The sequence below is a fragment of the Lepidochelys kempii genome, chromosome 2 (genome assembly GCF_965140265.1).
Source record: "Lepidochelys kempii isolate rLepKem1 chromosome 2, rLepKem1.hap2, whole genome shotgun sequence".
Lineage (NCBI taxonomy): Eukaryota > Metazoa > Chordata > Testudines > Cheloniidae > Lepidochelys > Lepidochelys kempii.
The window spans coordinates 242842320-242868144 of record NC_133257.1 but is presented as its reverse complement, the minus strand read 5'-3'; the positions used below and the strand labels follow the sequence as shown (position 1 = coordinate 242868144).

The 25825-nt window shown below is 40.9% G+C and overlaps 1 protein-coding gene across 5 annotated transcripts in view; it reads right to left on the bottom strand.

Moving 5' to 3' along the window:
- Nucleotides 1–25825, bottom strand: part of CREM (cAMP responsive element modulator) — a 73734-nt gene that overhangs the window by 25415 nt on the left and 22494 nt on the right. Inside the window, exons 4-6 of one of the 5 annotated variants that reach the window (XM_073334455.1) lie at nucleotides 15854–15971; nucleotides 9119–9216; nucleotides 8668–8810 (exon numbers count right to left, since the gene is read on the bottom strand). In XM_073334455.1, the coding sequence (XP_073190556.1) occupies nucleotides 8668–8810; nucleotides 9119–9216; nucleotides 15854–15971 (359 nt within the window). Of the gene's footprint in view, nucleotides 1–8667; nucleotides 8811–9118; nucleotides 9217–15853; nucleotides 16001–25825 lie in introns of those variants that run through there. The other 4 variants (XM_073334454.1, XM_073334446.1, XM_073334453.1 and 1 more) reach the window with 4 other exon arrangements.

Here is a 25825-nt window from a genome sequence, read left to right as displayed (position 1 = left end):
ATTTCCATATAAGACTGATAAAGACAAATCATCAAGCCATTGGGGAAATGGAGTAAGAAGTTGAGGGTAATTATAACAGATGCAACGGGAAAAATAAAGAGACATTCAAATTTATCCTGACCCTTCCATAAGATGCAAAATACTGGGGGATCAGGAAGAAGGGAAATGGGTACCCTTCCCAGGAACTCAAAATTCTCAAGTCCTCCTTTTCTCAAGTTAGGATATCTAGGTTTAGGCACATTGCACTTTAAGGTTATCTATTTGAGAAAAGACTGGGAAATTTTGTTTTGAGATACCAAAAATGTGAAAATCCGAATCTATTATCATCCAGTCAAAAATACAAAAGAAAATCTATGTGTACATTTTGCCCATATCAGCTTGATTAAACTCTTCCATGTGACTCACAGAATACTCAGCATAGTAAGTGTTTTGTAAAAATCAAATTCATTAAAGGGGTAAATGCTAATTTCAGCAGAAGTTCACAAATACTCATTTAAAAACAGGAACATATTCACTAACTTCTATAATACCCACTTAGAAACATCATTTAAGGAGTACCCATTCCCCGGGAAGAAGTAAATGCTCTTTCTATGCAGGTATTTAAACTGCACACATCACCAAAGTATTTAAATGTTGCTGTGTGATAGTACATAAAAATCTATTATAAGCATAGCAGTGTTGCCAACTCATGATTTTACTGTGAGGCTCATGTTACTTGGTGTGTTTCTTAAAGTCTCAGCTTCTGGAGTCATAAGAGTTCAGGAGAATCTCAGCTTTCATTATTTTTAAAAAGTAAGTTTTTGCCCCTCATGGTTGTGGAAAAAGGCTGTAAAATGTGAAACCTAAAGTATAAGATAAATAAAAATATATTTATTATTTTTTAATCTTATGATTTTTAAACATATTAGATGATTTCGGGGGGTCTTGACTTCCGATTTTTGAATACCTGAGGTCAGCAATACAGGATGTTTTTCTTTAAAATGCAACACAGTGCATTAAGCTTAGCCCATATCAGAGGGCCTTCAATTACTGACAGTTGATCTAGACACAAGATACACATACTGGTACTTCAAGTGGTTAAAACTTTTGAAAGGTAGGGGTGTTCGTGTTCCAGTTTCTTTGCACAAAGGGCCAGATAAGATGGTGCAGGTGCCCTCCAGCTAGCTTGTAGAGTATTGGAAAATTCCCCCTGTATAGAACGTTGAGTGAACCAGCTGACCTTGCATGAATCACTGAGGCATGGTTCAATCCCACATCCAACCTGACTCTAGCACAGCAAGTCCACACAGGATATTCTATATGTCACAAGTCAAGACAGACTCCAGAAGGCACCAGAAAAAAGAAAGGAGGTGGAGTAGCAGTCCTGCTCCCGCCACTGTTGCCAACTTTCACACTGTAAATACGTACCCCGACTTTCACAATAAGCCAAAAATCAAGCCAATCCCTAAGAACCCCAACACTCTGTGTGACTAGATCCCCCTGTTGTGCAGTTTGGGACTGTGGTAGGCTCGCTGTGCACCTCTGATTCTCTCCCCCCTTTGCCCCTGCTTGCCAGGAGCTGATCAAAAACAGAATCAACAAGCTACAAGCCCAACAAGCTACAAGACAAAAACTAGCCAACAAACAACTCACAAGCCAATTAAGCCAAAAACAAGCCCAAATTCTGCATTTTTTTCATGGGTTTGGTATTTCTGCTCCCCACAAGCCTGGGATGCACAAGATGTTCCATCCCAGAAACAACACATTTGAGCGCATCCATATGGCCAGTGAGATGAAGGACCAGAGGTACCTAGGACTCCTGGTGTTGTACAATCCCTCCAATGGAAACCCTGTCAACTTCCTGCAGGATCATATAGAGATGCTGCCCAGCATGGTATTGGAATACCCCAGATTTCTTGTCCTTCACAACTTCAACATTCACAGACAATGTCAATTCTACAGCAGCATATGTTCTAATGGCTTACATGGAAACCATTGGATTCTCCCAGGCAATCTCTGGACCTATGCATGCAGCCAGAGATAAGTTGGATCCTATCTTCAGTCCTGGACTGGCAACTGGAAACTTCACCAGCATACCAATCTCCTGATCCAATCATCACCTCATCCAGGCAGAGATCAGACCCTTCTCTCCTTCCCATCAGGTAGTGACCAACCAAAGCTGGTCCTCCCCTGAAGATTCCTGAACACCCTACATTTTCCATTCATCCCAGGAGAACAAGCCACCCAAATACAAGGCCAAGGTGCAAATGAGTTTGTACAACAGTACAGTACCGTGTTGTCCACTACTATCAACAGCTTGGCCCAAGCCATCCATTCACACAGACAACAATGATCACTATGAGTCTCAGATGAGCTATGGCAGATGAAGTGCACATCTAGAAAGGTAGAATTCCAGCGATTCAAAAAACATTTTAAATCCCTCTACCATAGCACAAAATAACACTTACAAGACTATGCCACTGCAGTAAAGATGGCAAAATGAGCCTTCTACTCCTTCAGAATCAATATGGCAGAATCAAGGCCTACAGAGATATCTTGCATAGTGAATTGCCTAATCAACCCAGACTGCATAGGCTGAACATCCAAATAATAAAGCTTTGAAGAACTGTCAACAATCTTTAATTATAAGATTAACTAAATACATACATACAGCTAACTGAGAAAGAAAATTCTACCCCTAACTAGATTGCATTACCCTCCCCATGACCGAGTTTGGTCCCATCACACATGCCAAAACTCAAGAAACCCTGAAAAAATATTAGAATCACAATCAGTGAAACAGATCTATTTCCCTCCCGACCAGTAAAAGCCAGTGAAGAACTATTAAGCAAAGTTCTAATGGAAACAGTCAATGCCTCTTTCAGAGAAGCACATCTACCAAACTCCTAGAAAAATACAATAGTTTGCCCAACTCTCAAGAAGCCAACACTCAACCCTGAAAATCTTTCCAACTACTGTCCCATCTCCAATCTCCTGTTTCTGGGCAAAATAATTTAGAAAATAGTAACCACTAAGCTCAGGCAACATGTGACAGCAGCCAATCTCCTGGATACCTCACAATCAGGACTCACCACAGTGAGGGCTCCAGTGGCACTAAAAGATTATCTCTTCATGGCCATGGACACAAGTAAAATCAACATGCTTATACTGTGGACCTCTCCGCACACTTTGATACAATGGACCACCAAGTATTACGAACACATCTACATGACATAGCAGGAGTAAATGGCCGCCAGTATAGACTCCTATTGTTCCTCTCCAACAGAACTCAGAGAATGGAGATAAACAACTGCTCCTCCTCTCCAAAGGCCCTCACCTGTGACGTCCCACAGGGATCCATACTATCCCCACTTCTCTTCAATACATAAGATCACTGGGAGAGTTAATGAGACATCAAAGGCTTAGCTGCCAACATTATGCCGATGCCATTCAACTCTCTCTCTCTCATTCTCAGCTGATGTAACCACTGCCTCTACTAACATGTCAGAATGTATACAGGAAATTAGTTTTTGGATGAAGAGAAGCTGGACTGAACTGAGCCCAGGCAAGACTGATGTGATGCTGGACAGAAAGGTGAAATATTTCCAAGAGCTAATCAAGATGTTGTCTCCACCTTCCATCTAAGACATATAGTCCTCATTCATCAAAGGGCTGCGAAGGCATACAGGCTCTCAGTGTCCTGTTTTAACTCTTCGCTATGCTGGGTAGCATTAGTTGCCAAAAATGACTTTTTTTTTTAACCTCCAGTTTGCTAGGGACCTTCATCCCTTCCTCCATCCTACACACCCTGAAATTGACAAAGGAGAAGTGACCAGGGCATCCTTACACTGTGTTGATTCTTGGCTGACATAACAGCTCCTTAGGATTGTAAGTGGCTGGAATGAAGTGACAAACTTGCTGTGGCTGAGGATCTGTGCTTAGAAGCTCAAGACCGAAAGGAAGTAGTTAGGCAAAATGGTATATTTTTATAAAACAATAGTAAATTCCAAATGGTCAAACCTAAATTTCAACTGCCACTATTTAGCAGGAACTGACCATCAATACTACAACTTGGATTGACTCTCAACTCTAACTTTTCTTTCACATGACAATTCTGACAACAACGAAAAGCATCTCAAGAAACATTTTGCTGTAATTCCCTTAAACAAAGGTAGATCCAATATACTGAGTTCACTGCAATAAAAGGTGGACGGGATTTTGTTTTAAGGTTTTTGTCCTTTTCACATACAATGAAGAACTTTTTCAGATCTAGTTAATGAACTATTAAATTATGGAGTAAGAAAACTGCTTGCAAAAAGATACAGATTTAAAAACAGAGATCCCAAACCAGGCTCATCGTCACATATGAAGGTTGATATCTGCATTCTTGAACAGTGCCTAATATTGAAGCATACTGCTGCAAATGTATTTAACAAATACTGTACATGAAATCAGTCTAAAAATGCAGAACATGTTGTTCTAAGCTATCAGCATGACTTCTTATTTGAGGGAAGAAAAGCATGCAGCAGGACACTTCTAGATCAGGCTCAAGCCAAAGCCTTTTAAAAATTAGATTAAATAAAATTTCATTAAATTTCTTATGGACTCTGCTAATTCAAGCAGACATTGGTGATAAATTTCTTTTGCTTATTGCAAAGTAGATGTCTTACTGAACAAATATTCCAATTAAAATAGAGAAAAACGCCTGCACTACTAGTCAGTACAGTTTTGGTGAATTATAACAAAGGAAAGTGATATGCAATTACAATTTTAAAAATTCTTGTTACTAAAATTTGCACTTAATTTCATATTAAAAAGTTAAATTTCTTAAAGAAACTCACTAAACAGTCGCAAAAATAATCAGAATAAAGTTTTAAAGAGTTCTTTCAGATTAGACAAGAGCGATCCCTGAGCCAAAAGAGGGAAGATGGCCATGTGGAGAGTATTTTCTCCAAAGAATCCCAAAATGAAAGTGGAAAAGCATGGAGTAGACTCATGCAAGAATGCCCAGGATTGCTGCTGACATCCTGAAGCCCAGGAGGTGGTGGTCCTGATTAATGCAATTATGGGAGTTCTTCAGGCTTTACTGAACAACACCTCAGATCTTAGCCACCAGGAGGAAGACAATGATGTGACTAGTGAAAACACAGGTCCCCAGATTGCCTGGCTGTTGAGTTAAGATGTTTTAACTCCCAGTTCATCGCAAACCTGTAGGACTGAAGATTCATTGTATGTCTGTTACAATACACCTCCACAGACCCTACGGAGTTCCCCTTGTACGACAAAGATGATAAATGTCTCATTGCAACTAGAACCAACCCAACCCAAAACTAACAGACCGGTGATATTTAAGAAGAAAAAATAATTTTGGCATTAATGGTGGCTACATGATTTCAGACATGGGGAACATAGTTAAGAAAAGTAAAAGTTTGAAAACATGACCAAAGGAATTTTTACACAGAAAGAAGATTTATTCTTTGTAGCACTCAGTAATAGTATTTGATACTAATGGAAATGTTTAACCCTTTACACATAAGGCCCAATTCTGTTTCCATTCAGATCAGCATCCAAATTCATACTGACTACAACAAAGCAAAATTTAACTATAATTCATATAGAGCTTCTTTTATATGTACTGAAAGTTGCTGCGTAGCATAAGTAATCATTGAATTTGTGTTTCATTTCCAAATGCAGATAGTTTCTTCTGGCACTTATTTTCTTTTCAGTTTTGGATACATTCAACAACTCTATTACTTTGTGTTTTGCTACTTCCATTCCTTCAAGCCTATCCAGGTTTTCCTGAAAAGGCTACGTTTTGGAATGAATTCTTCACATTTTTTAATATAACTTCAATGCTGAGACTCTTGACAAAACTGTAGTTTGGTCAGGACGACCCAAAATGAAAAGCTGAACACAACTAATAAATAGTGGTACAAGTTGTGAGCAGCTCCCAAGAGGTCCTGAGCACTCCTATTGCAGTCACTGGGAATTTAGGAATCAGCATCTAGCAGGAGTGACTATCAATGCCCTTACTTTTCAGACCCAACAAATTTAAGGACTTTTATATTCTACAGCAGGGTTCTCAACGTTTTTCTTTCTGAGCCCTCCCCCCTCTCCCCGCCCATGCTAGAAAAACTCGACTGCCCACCTGTGCCACAACAACTGGTTTTCTGCATATAAAAGCCTGGTCGGCATTAGGGGATAGCAAGAGGGGCAATTGCCTGGGGCCCCATGCCACAGAGGCCCCCACAAAGCTAAGTTGCTCAGGCTTCAGCCGCAGTCCCGGGTGGCAGGGCTCAGGGACCTGGGCTTCAGTCCCATGCGGTGTGGCTTCAGCTTTCTGCCCTGAGCCCCAGCAAGTCTAACACTGGCTCTGCTAGGCGGACCACCTGAAACCTGCTTGCAGCCCCCCACGAGGCCCCGGACCCCTGGTTTTGAAACACTGTTCTACAGAACCTTAATTTGGTCATCACCATTAACATCTCTACAACCAGAGTAATAATGAATATTTAGAATAGTAATTAGTAGTTCAGTGTTAAACGTAAATTTTGTTTTCATAGAATCATAGAATATCAGGGTTGGAAGGGACCTCAGCAGGTCATCTAGTCCAACCCACTGCTCAAAGCAGGACCAACACCCAACTAAATCATCCCAGCGATGGCTTTGTCAAGCCTGACCTTCTCAGTGTTGATAAAATCATTTTACTTTTACAAATGATAAAGAATAGCTAGAGGAATTCTAAGAACATTTAAAGAATTAATTTATTTAGAAAGAGCCATCTATCCTTTTCTAAGTTCCATTGTTAACATTTTAATAGGAGTCCTCTGTTCTCATTTACATGCTTCAGAAGAAGCAGACCTCCTTGCCATTTTCCTGCCATTGTGTAGGAGAAAATACACTGCTGTTTTTAATAAAAATCTTCATTATTTTGACACGAGAAGACCTGAGACATAAATGACTCACTGTAACAGTAAATTCTTTGTTTTTAATGCTATAAAAAACTTTATATAAAAAGGAAAAAGATTAAAGGAAATTCAACCTACAGAAGAGAAATGACTGCAAAATCTAACATTCATAGTGAGGTGTGAAATGTTTGACACGTAAATAAAGCAAAAAAAATCTTTGAGGAATACTGCTATGAAGCTATTTTTTCTACCACTGTTTAGAGAAAAAGGATGAGCAGTTCGAAATTGTAGCTTATGGTTAATTCCATACAGAAAAATTATTATTAATGCGACAGGAAGATTGGAAGATCAATCAATCAAAAGTCAGAAAACTGAGAGATAAGCGAGAAAGTTCCATTGTACCTTTCCCTCCTGTGCTTATCCCTAAATTATGGTCTCTATCTCATTACAAATTATATGTCAATTCATACCATAAACAATGTTATGTTTATATCATGGAGGTCATGGTCATTCTCTGCTTCAGCCCCAGGGGCTGTGGGACTCGAGTTGGCAGCCAGCGGGGCCCTGGCAGGGTTCCAGTGACAGGCGACAGCAGCGACAGGGGGCCCCCTGCAAGGTTCCAGCAACAGGTGACAGACTCCTGAGGGGGCCCTCCTCAGGGTTCCGTCAACGGGGCAACAGCCTCGTGCAGGGGCGGAGGACGCCTCGGCAAGTGGCTGGGGTGTGCCATTTTCTCTTTGGGAAATACGGTCACTCTGCAGCTCCCAGCTACCACTGGCAGAGGGGGAACCCCAGAGCTCCCAGCCACCATGGAGGCGGGGGAAACCATAGAGACACATTTCAGAGTAGCAGCTGTGTTAGTCTGTATTCACAAAAAGAAAAGGAGTACTTGTGGCACCTTAGAGACTAACCAATTTCTTTGAGCATAAGCTTTCGTGAGCTACAGCTCACTTCATCGGATGCTGTGTCTCATCGGAGACACAGCAGCAAAAGTCACAGACAGGTCACAGCTTCTGTGCATTTTTGTTTATTGCCGATGATGTGTCCATGACTTTTATTAAAAATAACCATGACAAAATCTTAGCCTTAACCATAAATAGGATGAAAACTATAATTTGTACAATGTGACATGCAATAAGTTACCATACAGTACACACATTCTTCAGATGACTTGATTACTGACACAAGTAGAAATTAAAATACAATGAATACTCTATTTCACACCACATAATTTGATAGTATTGATATTTTGCATTAGATTAGCAAAATGGTATTACATTTTTAAGACAAAAAGTGAGCCATAGTCACATACAACTTTGTATTGCACTGTATTGATGTTTTAATCAACATTTTCCAATCAACATGCGCATTTAATACAACTTTAAAACAATACAGTTATAAAAAATTCTAATAATATACAAATACAAATACCTGTCTATGGAAAAGACAAGAGAGACACCTACATTTTGCTCGTTCAGCCAATACCTGGTTCTTCCATTCTTTAAAGCACAGTACAATTTCAAAATGACCCCAAGTTTGGGAAATTAACAGAGGCTTTGAGGTTGGGGGGAAACAGACAAGAAAAAGTTTTATTTTTGCTAATATGATGTGGCAGAAGATGCAATCTGCAATCCTCTTGGACAAATATGAAGATAAATCTCATTCACTTTTTCCTGGTCCAAATAGTTCTCTCTATTTTTCACTCTGCTATTTTTAAATTCAGCAAAAGATAGTATCAGATTTTTTTAAATTAAAATGCTATACTGTATCTTAGCATACATACTGTATTGCCCTGTGCTAGTCTGATATAGGCTGGTTGGTACTGCCATTGCAGGGATGCCAGAAGGTGTTCCTTCTTCCTCTGACTTTTCCTCTTCAATCTTAGGGACACCAGTAGGATCAGAAGATAGTTCATTCAGAATTTTTCTAAAACATAATTTAAACAATTTAATTTAAACTACAGATTTAAAATCAATGCCCGTATGAGAAACATTTTGAGGACTGTCTTTTACTGATATTTATACTATGAGTAGCATGTATGGAATGTTGTAGCCGTGTTGGTCCCAGGATATTTGCGAGACAAGGTGGGTGAGGTAATATCTTTATTGGACCAACTTCTGAATGGTGATAGAGACAAGCTTTCGAGCACACACAGAGCTCTTCTTCAGGTCATAACAGTAGTAATACGAGTAGTATGTGGCAGTTAAGCTCATTTTAAAAAAGCATAAACTTACCGGTATGAAGGCCTTCTTGAAAGAATCTCTCTACGTTTTTGAGAATCAGTTACACCCTCCGAGTCTGCAGAGTCCTCTGCATTTGCAACTGATGTTACCTATAATTCCAAAATTTCTGAAATTCATCATCTTATACAATACAGATGCTGGTAACAGGGTTGTGACACTACACCACATATTCTTCATAGAATTATTGTTATAATATGATTATAGCATATCTAAGACATATTTTATGCAAGATGGGTCTTGTGAGCTATCATTGGAAAGATTATGATTTACTGAATAGGATTATCATATTTGTATGCATGTATCATTTTTGTATCTAAAGTTAGGAATATTGACTATACATCTGTACTACAAAAGTGTTTGCACCTGGGGAATGCCCACCAGACAAAATGCAATCAGTGTGGCTGGTTAGCTGGGGACCAGGCAATGAACCATTAGGGAGAACAAAAGGTCTTTGAAGATGCTAATCTCCCACATTCCTGGGATGCTACAAACAAGACCTTTGACTCATGGCTACTTTGACACTGCGGGGCCATGTGATCATGTCACCTGGTACTGGACTCCATGATAGAATACCAGTATTTTTCCATGGCAGGGAGAGGGGGAGGAACCACACTGGAAAACAAAGGATTCCCGGCATATGTAAGTCAGGGAAGTCCTGACCTATGTAAGTCAGGGAAGTGACATAATGAGTGGTTGTTCTTCACTGAATCCCTGCCCAGGAAGACTGCTGGAAACATCTAAGAAACAAAGACAGAGATAGGGAGAAGCACTGAGCTCTATCTTCTGTAGTTAATAACCTTGTTTTGTTTTCTCTAAAACCAGTTTGTGGAATTCATAACTGGGGTGCAAAAAACTGTGCATATCTTCCTCCACATTGAGGGAGGGAGGGAGTGAATTTTATGAGCTTACGCTGCACAATTCTCAGTGCAGTGCAAGACAATAACATTTTGGATTTACACTCCAGAGGAGGTGTGCACTTGAGTGCTGGGCAATTCCTTAGCTGAAGCCTTCCCATGCAGTGCTGATTTCAGTGTCTGTGTCTTTCTGCAGCTGGGTGTGTCCCTACCTATGTGTGTGCTGGAGAGGCTTGAGGGCCTGGTTCAGCAGGACAGTGTAAGGGAGTCCAGGGTGGTGGAACAGGCAGGCTCAGTGGCACCCCAGTGTATCAGATGGCATCCCGGGGGTGGGGGCAACCCATCACAAGGGTGAATGACTTATAGGCTACATATACACTATGAGCTAGGCTGTGATTCCCTGCTCATGCACACATACTTGCATTAGTTCTGATCGAGCAAGTACGAGCATAAACAACAGCATAGCCACATTAACACAGGTAGGGGGAATGGAAGCACAGCTTAGCTGTGGATACATATTTGGCACATCTGGGCTGTGCCTCCGTTGCTACCACACGTGCTACCACAGCCTCACTGCCATTTATACTTGCGCTAGCTTGGCAAGAGCTAACGCAAGAGCGTGTACACAAGCAGAGGAATCACACTGCTAGCTTTTCGTGTAGACATAGCCTTACTCTGCCCAGGTCTATCAGAGCAGGGATTGCTCAAGCCGGCCGGCTAGCGACCACTGCCAGGGGCCGCTAGAGCAGTGGCTGGTGTGGCTGTCCCAGGGGCCAGCAGCTTGGGCAGCCTTGGGGTCAGCCACACAGGCCCCTGCAGAAGTTGTGGAGATCAGGGAAAATCACGGAATCTGTGACTTCTGCGACCTCCATGACAGACATGGAGCCCTACATGTAAATAATTTCCATGTTCAGTGTGGTGGAACCTTGAAATTTGGTACGCTCATTCATTATAAACTATAGGACTATGCCCAAATTTGAATTCTGACATTTCCATCATAGATCACCAACCGGACACCAATTTGAAACATACATTAATTTTTTTCTGTGCGGTGATCTCCAGTTTGGAGAAATACAGTTAATCCAAATTCTATATTTCTAATTTTAGCCAAAAAAACGTCAGAGGTGAATGCATACATCCATGTTGTTAATCACATCCATTCAAAAATGTAGAGTGCCATCAGCTAGTAAAACATAACCATTTCTTAAATTGCAATTATAGCATTAATCAATTTCAACTTAATACCAAAGTCAAACTAAATACTAAATGCAAAATGTCATACGAACATAACTTTAACTTTAACTTCAATGCTAATGCACAATATACATGACATGCAAAAGTTAAAGTTGCTGTGATAACCTCACCACAGCCACAGAAATTAAGTTACCATCCAGAAATTAAGGAATACGTTTAAAAACATAAATGATCATCTAAAATACTACATACCACATGTGCACAGGGGCTAGGTTAGTATTAGTGTGCAAACTTTAACTTTAGAACTTTCTTGACTTTTGTGAGTTGACATTTTCACATTTTCTTAGAGTTGCATTAGCACCATTTTTTACATATTAATTTCAGGTTGGGAGATTTTAAATACAAAAAACTGCACAGCTAAACCACAGTCTATACCAGCAGATATTATTTTGTGCAAAACTGAAACTGCGATTAACTGAGTAAGGCAAAACACTATTTACATGATTCATTTAACTGCTCAGTCCACAGTTGTGTAGGATATGCGCAAAAGTGGAACTGTGCAGTTACATTAGTTAAATGGAAAATAGCATATTCACATAGAGAAAAGCAAAAACTACATTTTTTGTAGATTAGGTAATTTAGATAGTCTAACTATTAACTTAATTCAACAAAAGTGAGCTAGAAGTCTAACAGAGTCAGACTTGGACACAGTAAAGGTTCCTACACCTGGAGCTAACATCAGAAAAGATAGAACTCAGACTATTGCTGTACCTGTCTCACATAACCTAGGGCCCTAAATGCTTGTGGCACAAAGCAGAACTTGAGTGGATCCGAAAGGGCATGACTTCCTGGAAGATTCTGAAAACTTGTGGCATTAGGACACCTCATCCCAAAAGTATAAACAGTCAGAGACCATGACTTCAAAGACCTATAGGTTACTGTAAACAAAAGAAACCTAACGTCTCTTTTCCTTTACTGATTTAACTGCAATTCCATTTCTGCTCAAAACCATTTTGCTCAAAACAGTATGGCGCTTGCTAGGATAGTGTGCGACATACACAGTAAAATGAAGCATCCACATAATTCAAAAACATAATGAGAGGTACTTCTCCAACTGTGCACAAACCTAATTTTAAACTAGACTGCAAAACCCAGCTCGGATGAGCAGAATCAATTTGTGGAGGTTCTGCTCATTTCTCTCACAGAAATCACGAAGATTGGCAAAGGGGACTTAAAAAAGTTGCCTTAAGGATTCCCTTAGCCTAGGCACAGGGTCACTCCAAGGCAGGTTGGAGGCATGTCAGCGGTCCAAGGGGCAAGACAGGAACATGATGCTATCCAGCAATAATGTCAGGCAGAGTGGTCTCCTTGAGGACCCTTCTCTGATGTGCACTGCTGAGATACATTAGGACAGTGGTTCTCAACCAGAGGTCCGGGGCTCCCCTGGGGGGCCGCAAGCAGGTTTCAGGTGGTCTGCCAAGCAGGGCCAGAGTTCGACTCACTGAGGCTCATGGCAGAAAACTGCAGCTACACCACATGGGTCTGAAGCCTGGGTCCTTGAGCCCTGCCCACCCAGGGCTGAAGCCGAAGCCTGAGCAACTTAGCTTTGTGGGGGCCTCTGTGGCATGGGGCCCCAGGCAATTGCCCCACTTGCTATCCCCTAGTGTCAGCCCAGGATTTTATATGCAGAAAATCAGTTGTTGTGGCACAGGTGGGCCGTGGAGTTTTTATATCATGTGTGTGTGCATGAGGGGGAGGGAGGGAGAGGAGAGGCGGGACAACTCAGAAAGAAAAAGGTTGAGAACCCCTGCACTAGGAGACCTAGCCTCAAGTATGTAGCATACATCTTCAAAATGTGGAGAAAGTGGCCAAAATCAATACATGTAATTTCTTGGCTATCTGTACATATAATTGGGGGTTATACCAATGAAAGGGCTATACAATTTGGTTGCTGTAATGAGTTCTGTAGCTATGGATTTTTTTTAATGATATGATAAAAATACTTAACACTTGCTGTTTCGTGAGGGATTACCAGAAGAAAAAAAGACTTCATTAGAGAGCAGCCAGAGCTGCTGGTTCTACAGGCTTTCACCATCTCCATTCCTTCCCAGCTCTACTCCAGCTCACAGCTCTAGATTGGTGTTTAACTACAAGGCCAAGTTAAAGTTTAAGGGCAGGGTGGGTAAAGACCCTTCAGTCCCTCTTTCTTCCTCCCTCCTATGAATCTGTTGTAGACACCTGGCAAAATGCAGAGCGGACTGGGTGGAAAACAGAAACGAACTTCAAAGAGTGAGCTGAAATGCAAAACATTCGCCACAATGCAGAGCAGTTAAGATCCCTAATTTTGGGCAACAGCTTTTTCACTCAAAAGGCTGCGGTACCCCAAAATACTCAGTCTTTGTCACCCTTCTTGTTCAACCTCTTGTGAAGCCACGGGGCAGAAGGGGGCAGGAGACTGTGTGCAGGTACAGGCACCATATCATCAATATGCAGATGACATTAAGCTTCTTTTAGTGAAACACAGATTATACCATTTCCTCAGTGTCCCAGTGTCCAGTAGGGTCCTGGGTGAAAGCCAGCTGAATAAGGAGGTGCTGCTGATTGGATGGGGAGAATACTTTAAGGATCTGATTAAATCTATAACTGCTCATGTTATGGGGTATACTGGCCCTTTAGAACCCCGTCAGGACAGAAACACCCTCTCTCCCTTTAATAACCATATTCATAGAATCATAGAATATCAGGGTTGGAAAGGACCTCAGGAGGTCTTCTAGTCCAAACCCCCAATCAAAGCAGGACCAATCCCTAATTTTTCCCCCCAGATCCCTAAATGGCCCCCTCAGAGATTGAACTCACAACCCTGAGGTTAGCAGGCCAATGCTCAAATCACTGAGCTATCCCTCCCCGCAAAGGTAAGGAAAAAAGGAAGCAACCAGCCAGGGTTAACTGGGCACAAGTGCTTCCTTCCTTCCACCCTGATTGTGGAAGAAGACAGAGCAGCTGTAATTGGCCCAATATCCGTTACGGGAGAGCAGTTGGTTCCTATTCCCCTAATAAAAGAGATGGTTGGTGAGAAACCCAGGGGAAATGCTTCTCTTGCTGGGTGACTTCAAGCCATGGGGCAAATATTTTATTTTTTTATGTTTGTTCCAAACTAAACTGAGTTGAAAAATGGTGATTATAGCAAGTGAGAAGGGCTCTCAGATATTTGTTTGTTTTATTGGTAGAGCTGAGTCTGCTGTACATTACTTTTGAAAGCAGTATTTTCTTTTGAAACTCAAACACTGGTGCGGCTGCCAAAGTGTGGTCCAGCCCAAAGCTTGGGCCTCCTACTCCTGTAGTCCACTATCTTGGGTTCTTGCCAGGCTCCATACTACATACATGTCCCAGATAGCAGCAGGGCGAGAAGTTCAGTATTTCACTTTCCACTGGTTAAGAGAATGTACTCCTCCCTCACAGACACATCCTCACCATGTTTATACGTCTCTTTGTTATCTAACTGGGGCTAAACTTGAAAGCTACTCAGAAGCTTCAGCGAATGCAGCATGTGGCTGCCTGCCTTTCAAGCAGTCCAGTGAGAACATATTGCTCTTGTGCTCTATGTGTTGCCAAATAATTTCTGGGTGAAATTTGAGGTCTCTCAAGTCCTTGATAAGAGTGGTTAGATTCCAGTTGTCTAAGAGACCACCTCTCTTTGGAAGGAACACTTTTCACTGTCAAGAGTAAAATTTGAGTGAGCTGAGGACAGGATTAGCAGGGCCGGCTCTAGGCACCAGCAAACCAAGCACATGCTTGGGGCGGCACTTTTCAAGCGTGGCATTCCGCCCCCCTGCCCCCGCCCCCTTTTTTTTTTTTTTTGCTTTGGCGGCATTCCCCTTGGGGCAGCAAAAAGCCTAGAGCCGGCCCTGAGGATTAGGCAAGGTATTGCCACTCACAGCAAATACTCCTAAACCACTTCAGTAGTAGTTGTAAGATATTTTTATTCAGTCTTTTCACTTATGAGAAGCTCTGAAAACTCCTGGTGCTTAGTACACTGGTCCCCGTCCTCTAACTTAAACAAGATCAGGCTTGTGAAGGTTTGCCAAATATATGCTACTTGTTTTGTAGCCATTTTTAATTTTTTATCGACCAGTATATCATGTAAAGCAAACCCAGATGCAATAATGGATGCTGCTAATTATAAACAATAAGAAGAGAAGCTGTATTTATAATACTTTTATTTGTATTGCTCCCAGATACTCTCAATGGGGCCCCATTATTCTAGACTTTCTACTAATACATTGAAGAGATAATCTACGCACTGAAAAGTTAATAATCCCATTTGAGACAAGGAGGAGCAGAACAACCAATGAGGAAACAAAGTGGAAAAGTCATTAAAATAGGACCATGTGATTATACAAGTTTGCTATTGCACAAATTGAGGGTTCCAAGGCATCATTTCTTTAAAAGATAAACAAGAAATATAAATGAATCTCTACACACCACCTGCCTAGCTATTGTCAGTTGGCCATTACCCCTGGGCATCATGGTAGAAGTGGGTTTTCTATCCACTGGTGAGAAAGAAGATGGAAAGTTGAAAATCCAAGGTGGAGGTTTCAAAACGGGGGTGGGGGAGGAGGAGAAACCACAAGCTTAAAATAATCAATATCTACAGCAAAAAATATAAAGGACAGCTAACCTGAACAGCCTGCATTGGTGTTGACTGAATCACTGATGGCTGTGTGGCTTGAATCACTCCCTGGACGTGTACAGTTTGACCAGAAGGCAACTGTACTAGAGTTACAGCTGGAGATCCTCTTCCAGCACTTGATCCAGCTACAGAAACCTGCAAAAATTATGATAATCATGTTTAAACAAAGTGCATTGTGGATTTCAATTTAATACTGCAAAAAGCAATAACACAGATAAGTTAAATGATAAAATTTTGAGCCAAACTGCAAGAAAAAAAATACACACTATACTACTTATTACTAGGACAAAATTATTACTATTTGTGCTAATTACATACCTTTAAGCTGTCTCAAATTGGTGACCAAAAAAACCACTTGTCACTTTTTAAAATTTTGACCTTTAGTCAATTTTTCAAGGACCCGTCTGTTTTTTATTAAAGATCTCCAAGCTTTCAAAGACTAAATCTTCTACCCATGGCTTGTACTATAGGACAGAATCACAGAGCTCTCAGCTAGAAGTATCAGTATGGGGTGAACAAATCCAATCATGATAGGATACTCTCAATCAGTGGTATGAAATCCTTTGGTCCCCTTTTATCCAATCTTTGGCTTTCTACTTGTATTCTTCAGGAAGATGTTCTAATGTAGAGGACAATTTTTTCCCATAATAAAACAGTTGTATCACTAAAGCGATACTTGGATTGTAAACTCTTCAAAGCAAGGACTGTATCTGTATTATGTTCATAAAACACCTAGCACAATGGGGCAAGTGCCTCTCAACACTACTGCAATATAAACAACAATACACCACAACTGATGATTTTCAATCCTCAAGGCTGACATGGTGGAGGAATATGGTTTCTTACCCAGATTAGCAATCATGCTGGCCTCTTTTTCTTACAGTATTCTACAACAAAATCTTCCTCCTTTAATCTCTGGTGCAGTAGTAAAGCCTATCAGAGATCCAGGTATTGGTTGGGAGAAGAATATTCTAATCCCTATGGTGGAACATGTTAAATTGTATCAGTTTGTTTGCCAAAAGGTAGTCATAACCCCTTTAAAAGGCTCCAGTAAACCTTAAATAATTGACAGCACAATTTTCTCTTTTCTGGGTCTCTAAAACCAAATTTTGTGAGACATCTTGTTGAATTATGATACCTCTAAATTTAGAGCATACGCCATTCTAGATTAAAAGAACACTTAGAAATGCCTACAGCCATCCAGCTGCCAGAGATGTTGAAATGATGGAAATATTGTCCTATGGAGAGGTAAACAAGACTGAAAACAGTCATGAAGCAAAAGGAAGATTTTAAAGATTACTGTAATGGATCTGAATCTGTCTCTGGCAAATCATCCCTAATCCTGGACACAAGAAGAAAAGGTGATATAGAAGAAAAGAACAAAGACAAATTCATAGGATTTGTAGAAGATATGATGGGATAGCCTAATTTTGGCAATTAATTGATCTTTGACTATTAGCGGTAGATATGCCCAATGGCCTATGATGGGATGTCAGATGGGGTGGGATCTGAGTTACTTCAGAGAATTCTTTCCTGGGTCTCTGGCTGGTGAGTCTTGCCCACATGCTCAGGGTTTAGCTGATCGCCATATTTAGGGTTGGGAAGGAATTTTCCTCCATGGCAGATTGGCAGAGGCCCTGGGGATTTTTCCCCTTCCTCTGCAGCGTGGGGCACGGGTCACTTGCTGGAGGATTCTCTGCACCTCAAAGTCTTTAAACCATGATTTGAGGACTTCAATAGCTCAAACATAGGTTAGAGGTTTGTTACAGGAGTGGGTGGGTGAGATTCTGTGGCCTGTGTTGTGCAGCCGGTCAGACTAGACGATCATAATGGTCCCTTCTGACCTTAAAGTCTATGATTCTAATATGAACTCAGAATATGATCCAGATTTTAACTCCATGTAATTGGCGTCACACAAGAGCCATTACAAGGAACGAACAAGGGTTGATTCTAAATATTTTCAAAGTATTCTAAATTGTCAATACATACTACAGAATTATTAAACAATAAATTTGTAAGCACCTGTAAGATAATAGGGTCATAAGGAATAGCCAGCATGGATTTGTCAAGGACAAATCATACCAAACCAACTTAATTTAATTCTTTGATAGTGTCAGTGCCTAGTGCATAGGGGAAAAACAGTAGATATATGTCTTCATTTTATGAAGGCTTTTGACATAGTCCCATGTCACATTCTCATAAGCGAACTAGGGAAATGGGGTCTAGATTAAATTACTAAAAGGTGGGTGCACATCTGGTTGAAAGAGCATACGCAAAGAGTGCTTATCAATGCTTTGCTGTTAAACTGGGAAAGCGTATCTAGTGGGATCCCACAGTGGTCAGTCCTGGGTCCAGTACTATTCAGTATTGTCATTTAATGTCTTTGAAAATGGAGTGGAAAGTATGCTTATAATATTTGAAAATGACATCAAGCTGGGAAGGATTGCAAGCACTTTGGAGGACAGGATTAGAATTCAAAATGACCGTGACAAATTGGAGAACTGATCTGAATTCAACAAGATGAAATTCAATAAGGACAAGTGAAAAGTACTTCACTTAGGAAGGAAAAATCAAATGCACAACTACAAAATAGGGAATACTGGTTAGGTGGTAGTGCTGCTGAAAACGATCTGGGGGTTCTAGTGGATAACAGATTGAATATAAATCAAAATATGATGCACCGGCAAAAAAGACTAATATCATTCTGGGGTATATTAACAGGAGTGTCATATGTAAGACACGGGAGGTAACTGTCTCACTCTACAAGGCACTGGTGAGGCCTCAGCTAAAGTGCTATGTCCAATTCTGGGTGCCACAGGTTAGGAAAAATGTGAACAAACTGGAGAAAGTCGAGAGGAGAGTAACAAAAATGACAAAAGATTTAGAAAACCTGGGGTATAAGGAAAGGTTAAAACACTAGCCATGTATAGTTTTCAGAAAAGATGACCTGGGGGACCTGATAATAGTCTTCAAATATATTAAGGGCTGTTATAAAGAGGACTGGATCAACTGTTCTCCATGTCCACTGAAGATTGGACAAAAAGCCATTGGCTTAATCTGCAGCAAGGGAGATTTTAGGTTAGATATTAGGAAAATCTTTCTAACTATAAGGGAAATTAAGCTCTGGAATTGGCTTCCAATGGATGTTGTGGAATCATTGGAGGGTTGTAAAAACAGGTTGGACAAACGCCTTTTAGGGATGGTCTTAGGTTTACTTGGTTCTACAACAGTGCAGAAGTCTGAACTCGATGACTTCTCAAGGTTCCCTCCAATTCTATGTTTCTATGATTCTAAAAAGAGCCAGGCAAACATAATCACAACAAACCTTTCAATTTTTAGCTAGAGCACAGACACCAGTAATACAAAACAATACTATAACTGATATGAACAAATTCTATCACACAACTGATAGTTATTACATCCTGTTTCCAGTACATTAGTAGGATGCATGGAATTTTCATAACAACAGGGGCTTGAATAATCAGGAGTAACCCAGCTCTGATTAACTGAAATACCTGGATAACCAAGGTGTAAGTTATGTTCCCTAGAGATGCATTAAATGAAGTTCCTGTCCTGTGGATCTCTTAAATTTTACTGAACTAAATTCTCCAGGAATGGAGAGACAGAGGAATTTCTGTAAGATCCCTTTGGAATTTAAGAAAGCCTCATGAGTGGAGCTTCAGTCAACGCAACTTTCGGCTACATATATTATTTAACCAGTTACTTCAAGTTAACTAGAGTTGTCAAAATTGGGATTGCACTGCACTGCCACAAAAAGTAGCCTTCTAACTTAGGCCCAAGTTTTACATAAGCCACTTGTCCTAACATAGACATAATGTCTATTTGTGCAAATTACTGGTGTTTCTTAGGTTAAATACACTCTGGACAGCCCTAAATCTTTACCTGGCCATGTAACACTTAATACATATTCTAATACTTTCCTAATAAATAAGCACAAAAATTTAAATCAAAATTCAACATTTCTGGAAGTCAGTTTTTCTTATAACGGTTTGATTTAAAATTTGGTTGAATTGCCTGCTCTCCTATAAGGCTGCACCTTAACTAGAATATTGAACTATAAAAGCTTCTAGAGCAGGCTTTCCTTGTAAACTTAAAGGCTAATTATATATAATAGCAATTACAAGTAGTTAAGAGTCCATTTTATGCCAGATTATAACCACACAAGAAAATTTATCCAAAACTCTACCAGAGTAAAGCTTATTTAAAATTTCACAGGGAAAAATGATTTTGCTCTAATGAGTTCATATATGAGATTATGTTCCGGGTGAAAACAAGCACATTTAAAACTGGATCAAACTAAAAGTAATCCGTTCTTATTTACAGAAAGAACTACATAAATAGAAAGAACATAATCCACACATCAAACTAGTATTACATGAAAATTATTACATTTGAGTGACTTTTTCTTTTAAGATTTGCAGAACCTTAACAAAAAGTGATTTCAACACATCAGATTTACTTCTGTGATTTTTAATTGAGTTTTGTTTCTGTAACTTTGAGATTAACAATCATGTTTCCATTCTGATACTGTGTATCTTTTAAAAACAAAGTATAAATAATCCTGTACAAGTAACACTGGATTTATTTTCTTTCATTCTAAATTGTTGACTGTGTTCCAAAATTGCAGCCTTCTGCATTAACTAAAATACTAGAACATTTTGACTTGTTTATTAGGTTACTTGTGTACTGATACTGATGGAAGTAGTCTTGGCAAGCCATGCAATCCTTACGTCAATGATGAGCAATGCTGCCTACGACATCTGAATTTCAAGGCTTGCCTAGACTGCCGATTACTGAAGGCTGATGATCAGCAGTGGCAATTCAGCAACCTGAAAAACACAGTTTTAAAAACACTGAATAGTGCAATCTTACAATGCATTTCACACTGTCCCAGGCAAGCAGAGGAAAGGAAATGTTGCATCATGTAATATCATGAATCATAGAATCATAGAATATCAGGGTTGGAAGGGACCCCAGAAGGTCATCTAGTCCAACCCCCTGCTCGAAGCAGGACCAATTCCCAGTTAAATCATCCCAGCCAGGGCTTTGTCAAGCCTGACCTTAAAAACCTCTAAGGAAGGAGATTCTACCACCTCCCTAGGTAACGCATTCCAGTGTTTCACCACCCTCTTAGTGAAAAAGTTTTTCCTAATATCCAATCTAAACCTCCCCCACTGCAACTTGAGACCATTACTCCTCGTTCTGTCATCTGCTACCATTGAGAACAGTCTAGAGCCATCCTCTTTGGAACCCCCTTTCAGGTAGTTGAAAGCAGCTATCAAATCCCCCCTCATTCTTCTCTTCTGCAGGCTAAACAATCCCAGCTCCCTCAGCCTCTCCTCATAACTCATGTGTTCCAGTCCCCTAATCATTTTTGTTGCCCTTCGCTGGACTCTCTCCAATTTATCCACATCCTTCTTGTAGTGTGGGGCCCAAAACTGGACACAGTACTCCAGATGAGGCCTCACCAATGTCGAATAGAGGGGAACGATCACGTCCCTCGATCTGCTCGCTATGCCCCTACTTATACATCCCAAAATGCCATTGGCCTTCTTGGCAACAAGGGCACACTGCTGACTCATATCCAGCTTCTCGTCCACTGTCACCCCTAGGTCCTTTTCCGCAGAACTGCTGCCTAGCCACTCGGTCCCTAGTCTGTAGCTGTGCATTGGGTTCTTCCGTCCTAAGTGCAGGACCCTGCACTTATCCTTATTGAACCTCATCAGATTTCTTTTGGCCCAATCCTCCAATCTGTCTAGGTCCTTCTGTATCCTATCCCTCCCCTCCAGCGTATCTACCACTCCTCCCAGTTTAGTATCATCGGCAAATTTGCTGAGAGTGCAATCCACACCATCCTCCAGATCATTTATGAAGATATTGAACAAAACCGGCCCCAGGACCGACCCTTGGGGCACTCCACTTGATACCGGCTGCCAATTAGACATGGAGCCATTGATCACTACCCATTGAGCCCGACAATCTAGCCAGCTTTCTACCCACCTTATAGTGCATTCATCCAGCCCATACTTCCTTAACTTGCTGACAAGAATACTGTGGGAGACTGTGTCAAAAGCTTTGCTAAAGTCAAGAAACAATACATCCACTGCTTTCCCTTCATCCACAGAACCAGTAATCTCATCATAAAAGGCGATTAGATTAGTCAGCACTGAGGTGCTCAGCTCTCTCAAATGCCAATGACTGTCAACAGGCATCAAGGTCACTCAGCGCTACACAGACACTCATTTTCTGTATATTTAGAGCCAGATTGTGTCCGACTTCTGGATCAACATGAAAGAGAGGAGAAGGTGTAGGAAGGACTACAAACAATCTCTATTCTGATGCTTGAACCTGCATCCATTCAAAAGGAATACTTCCCAAGGGTAGTGGCACTGCTATGGGGAAAAGGAGTTTTGAAGGTCTCCTGCTTCCCAGTTCTGTACTGATTATGAAAGATGGAACTCCTCCTGAACAAGGATTTTTTAAAAAGGCACAGAAATGCTCTCCTAAATCCCTCACCTATGACTCAAAAACTTTAGGTGTTGAAAGGACTTGGGCCTTCAGCAGAGAGAAGATTTTTATGATTGTTTTCTTTTTTATATTGTACCCCACCAACTGGTATCTGGAAATCTAATACAAAAATTAAAACAACCAACTGTCAACAACTGGCGTAAATCAAACCCATTCCTACCTCAACAAGTTCCACCCTTCATGAGATAAATATCCTGGGTACAGGCCCAAATTTTTAAAATATATCTTACATAGTATCCGCCCTCCAACCAATTAAAAATAAATCATACCTCCCCCCCCAACCAAAAAAGGGGCTCTAACTACTGGAGAGAAATCAAGAACAAAGGGCATTCCACCAAAACTGCTCTGTGCCCATACCCAGGAATTAAACCACGAGACAGAAAGCAAAGGTATTTTGATAAGACACAATTTCTGCAACAGTGCAAGGGCGAAGAGGTTCTCTCTAAAACAGTCAGCTCCCAAGCCACTCATGGCTTTATAATGGTATCCCTTGCTTGAACTGCACTCCAGAAAGAATTCTGAACCACTGCTCATGATGACTTGCCCCAATCAGGCTGAATGCTGACTGACTTGCCTCAATTAACCTGCATGCTGGCTAGCTGAATGTTATCTATATTCTTCAAAGTCAGTCTTAAGACTATATACCAATATAGTGACAAAAGAACAGATAACTGTGTTGAGATCTGCATCGGAAGGAACAAGTTGGTCTAGTCTGGACTCAAGAAACAAATGATCAATTTAATGAAATCCCAAGATCACAAACAACTGAGAAAAATTGTGAAAGTACCTTTTCAATCAAGGGAGTAGGTACAGTTCCCTTTCTTTTCAAATGTATTTTCCTCTACCTAGCAACACCAGCTTCATTTTTTCGTTATTGAATTTAAACCAAGCACTGAGAGAGTATGTCATAAATATAAAGGGAAGGGTAAACCCCTTTGAAATCCCTTCTGGCCAGGGGAAAGCTCCTCTCACCTGTAAAGGGTTAAGAAGCTAAAGGTGACCTCGCTGGCACCTGACCAAAATGACCAATGAGGAGACAAGATACTTTCAAAAGCTGGGAGGAGGGAGAGAAACAAAGGGTCTGTGTGTCTGTCTATATGCTGGTCTTTACCGGGGATAGACCAGGAATGGAGTCTTAGAACTTTTAGTAAGTAATCTAGCTAGGTATGTGTTAGATTATGATTTCTTTAAATGGCTGAGAAAAGAATTGTGCTGAATAGAATAACTATTTCTGTCTGTGTATCTTTTTTGTAACTTAAGGTTTTGCCTAGAGGGGTTCTCTATGTTTTTGAATCTAATTACCCTGTAAGATATCTACCATCCTGATTTTACAGGGGGGATTTCTTTATTTCTATTTACTTCTATTTTTATTAAAAGTCTTCTTGTAAGAAAACTGAATGCTTTTTCATTGTTCTCAGATCCAAGGGTTTGGGTCTGTGGTCACCTATGCAAATTGGTGAGGCTTTTTATCCAACATTCCCCAGGAAATGGGGGGTGCAAGTGTTGGGAGGATTGTTCATTGTTCTTAAGATCCAAGGGTCTGGGTCTGTAGTCACCTAGGCAAATTGGTGAGGCTTTTTACCAAACCTTGTCCAGGAAGTGGGGTGCAAGGTTTTGGGAAGTATTTTGGGGGGAAGGACGCGTCCAAACAGCTCTTCCCCAGTAACCAGTATTAGTTTGGTGGTGGTAGCGGCCAGTCCAAGGACAACGGGTGGAATATTTTGTACCTTGGAGAAGTTTTGACCTAAGCTGGTAAAGATAAGCTTAGGAGGTTTTTCCATGCAGGTCCCCACATCTGTACTCTAGAGTTCAGAGTGGGGGAGGAACCTTGACAGAGTAGAAAAACTGAATATTCCAGGTTTGATGTGGAAACACAGAGTTCATTTTCATCAACTTAATGATAATACTGCAGTTCAAAAGGCCTTTCTTCAACAGCCTTACATACATGAGGGTGACAGGATGGAATGCTGTGGGACCTTCACTAGGAGAGGACATGCAATTGCCCATCACAATACTCTGAGTCTTCCCTATATGAGTAAACAGATCCTCTGTAAAACAATCCCATTCACCTCTATCAGCTCCTACAGACAAGTTAACAGTAACTCAGGATAGCCTTATCAAAACTTATACAATTTAATAAAATTGTATGTACTATGACCTCTGATCACTGCCAGAAGATGACCAAACAAAGCAAAACGTGTTCTTTCAATTTTTTCCCCAGGTCTAAAGCCAGAGAAATCCAGGAACCTAAAAGAACATAGGTGTCAATTAAGGTATCTTTAAAGTGGAAAGATTGTTCCTGTCAAACAGATGGTTTCTTGCGTAAGAGCCTAACCACTACCTGCTGTAGGTCACCAGCCAGCTTTCTTTCACAAAAGACGACATAATCAATTCTGATTAATAATGGGTGTGATGTTTCACTCCATATTCTTTATGAAAATATGCTTATAATATGAATACGACATAACTGAGATGTACTTTATGTAAGATGGGTGTTGTACGGTATCACTGGAAAGGTTATCATAGAATCATAGAATATCAGGGTTGGAAGAGAACTCAAGAGGTCATCTAGTCCAACCCCCTGCTCAAAGCAGGACCAATCCCCAACTAAATCATCCCAGCCAGGGCTTTGTCAAGCCAGGCCTTAAAAAACACTAAGGAAGGAGATTCTACCACCTCCTTAGCTAACCCATTCCAGTGCTTCACCATCCTCCTAGTGAAAAAGTTTTTCCTAATATCCAACCTAAGCCTCCCCCACTGCAACTTGAGACCATTACTCCTTGTTCTGTCATCTGTTACCACTGAGAACAGTTTAGATCCATCCTCTTTGGAATCCCTTTACAGGTAGTTGAAATCAGCTATCAAATCCCACCTCATTCTTCTCTTCCGCAGACTAAACAATCCCAGTTCCCTCAGCTGCTCCTCATAAGTCATGTGTTCCAGTCCCCTAATAATTTTTGTTGCCCTCCACTGGACTCTTTCCAATTTTTCCACATCCTTCTTGTAGAGCGGGGCCCAAAACTGGACACAGTACTCCAGATGAGGCCTCACCAATGCCTAATAGAGGGGAATAATCTCGTCCCTCAGTCTGGGAGCAATGCTCCTACCTATGCAGCCCAAAATGCCGTTAGCCTTCTTGGCAACAAGGGCACACTGTTGACTCATATCCACTCGTCCACTGTAACCCCTAGATCCTTTTCTGCAGAACTGCTGCCTAGCCACTCAGTCCCTAGTCTGTAGCAGTGCATGGGATTCTTCCATCCTAAGTACAAGACTCTGCACTTGTTCTTGTTGAACCTCATCAGATTTCTTTTAGCCCAATCTTCTAATTTGTCTAGGTCGCTCTGTATCCTATCCCTACCCTCCAGCGTATCTACCTCATCTGCAAACTTGCTGAGGGTGCAATCCACA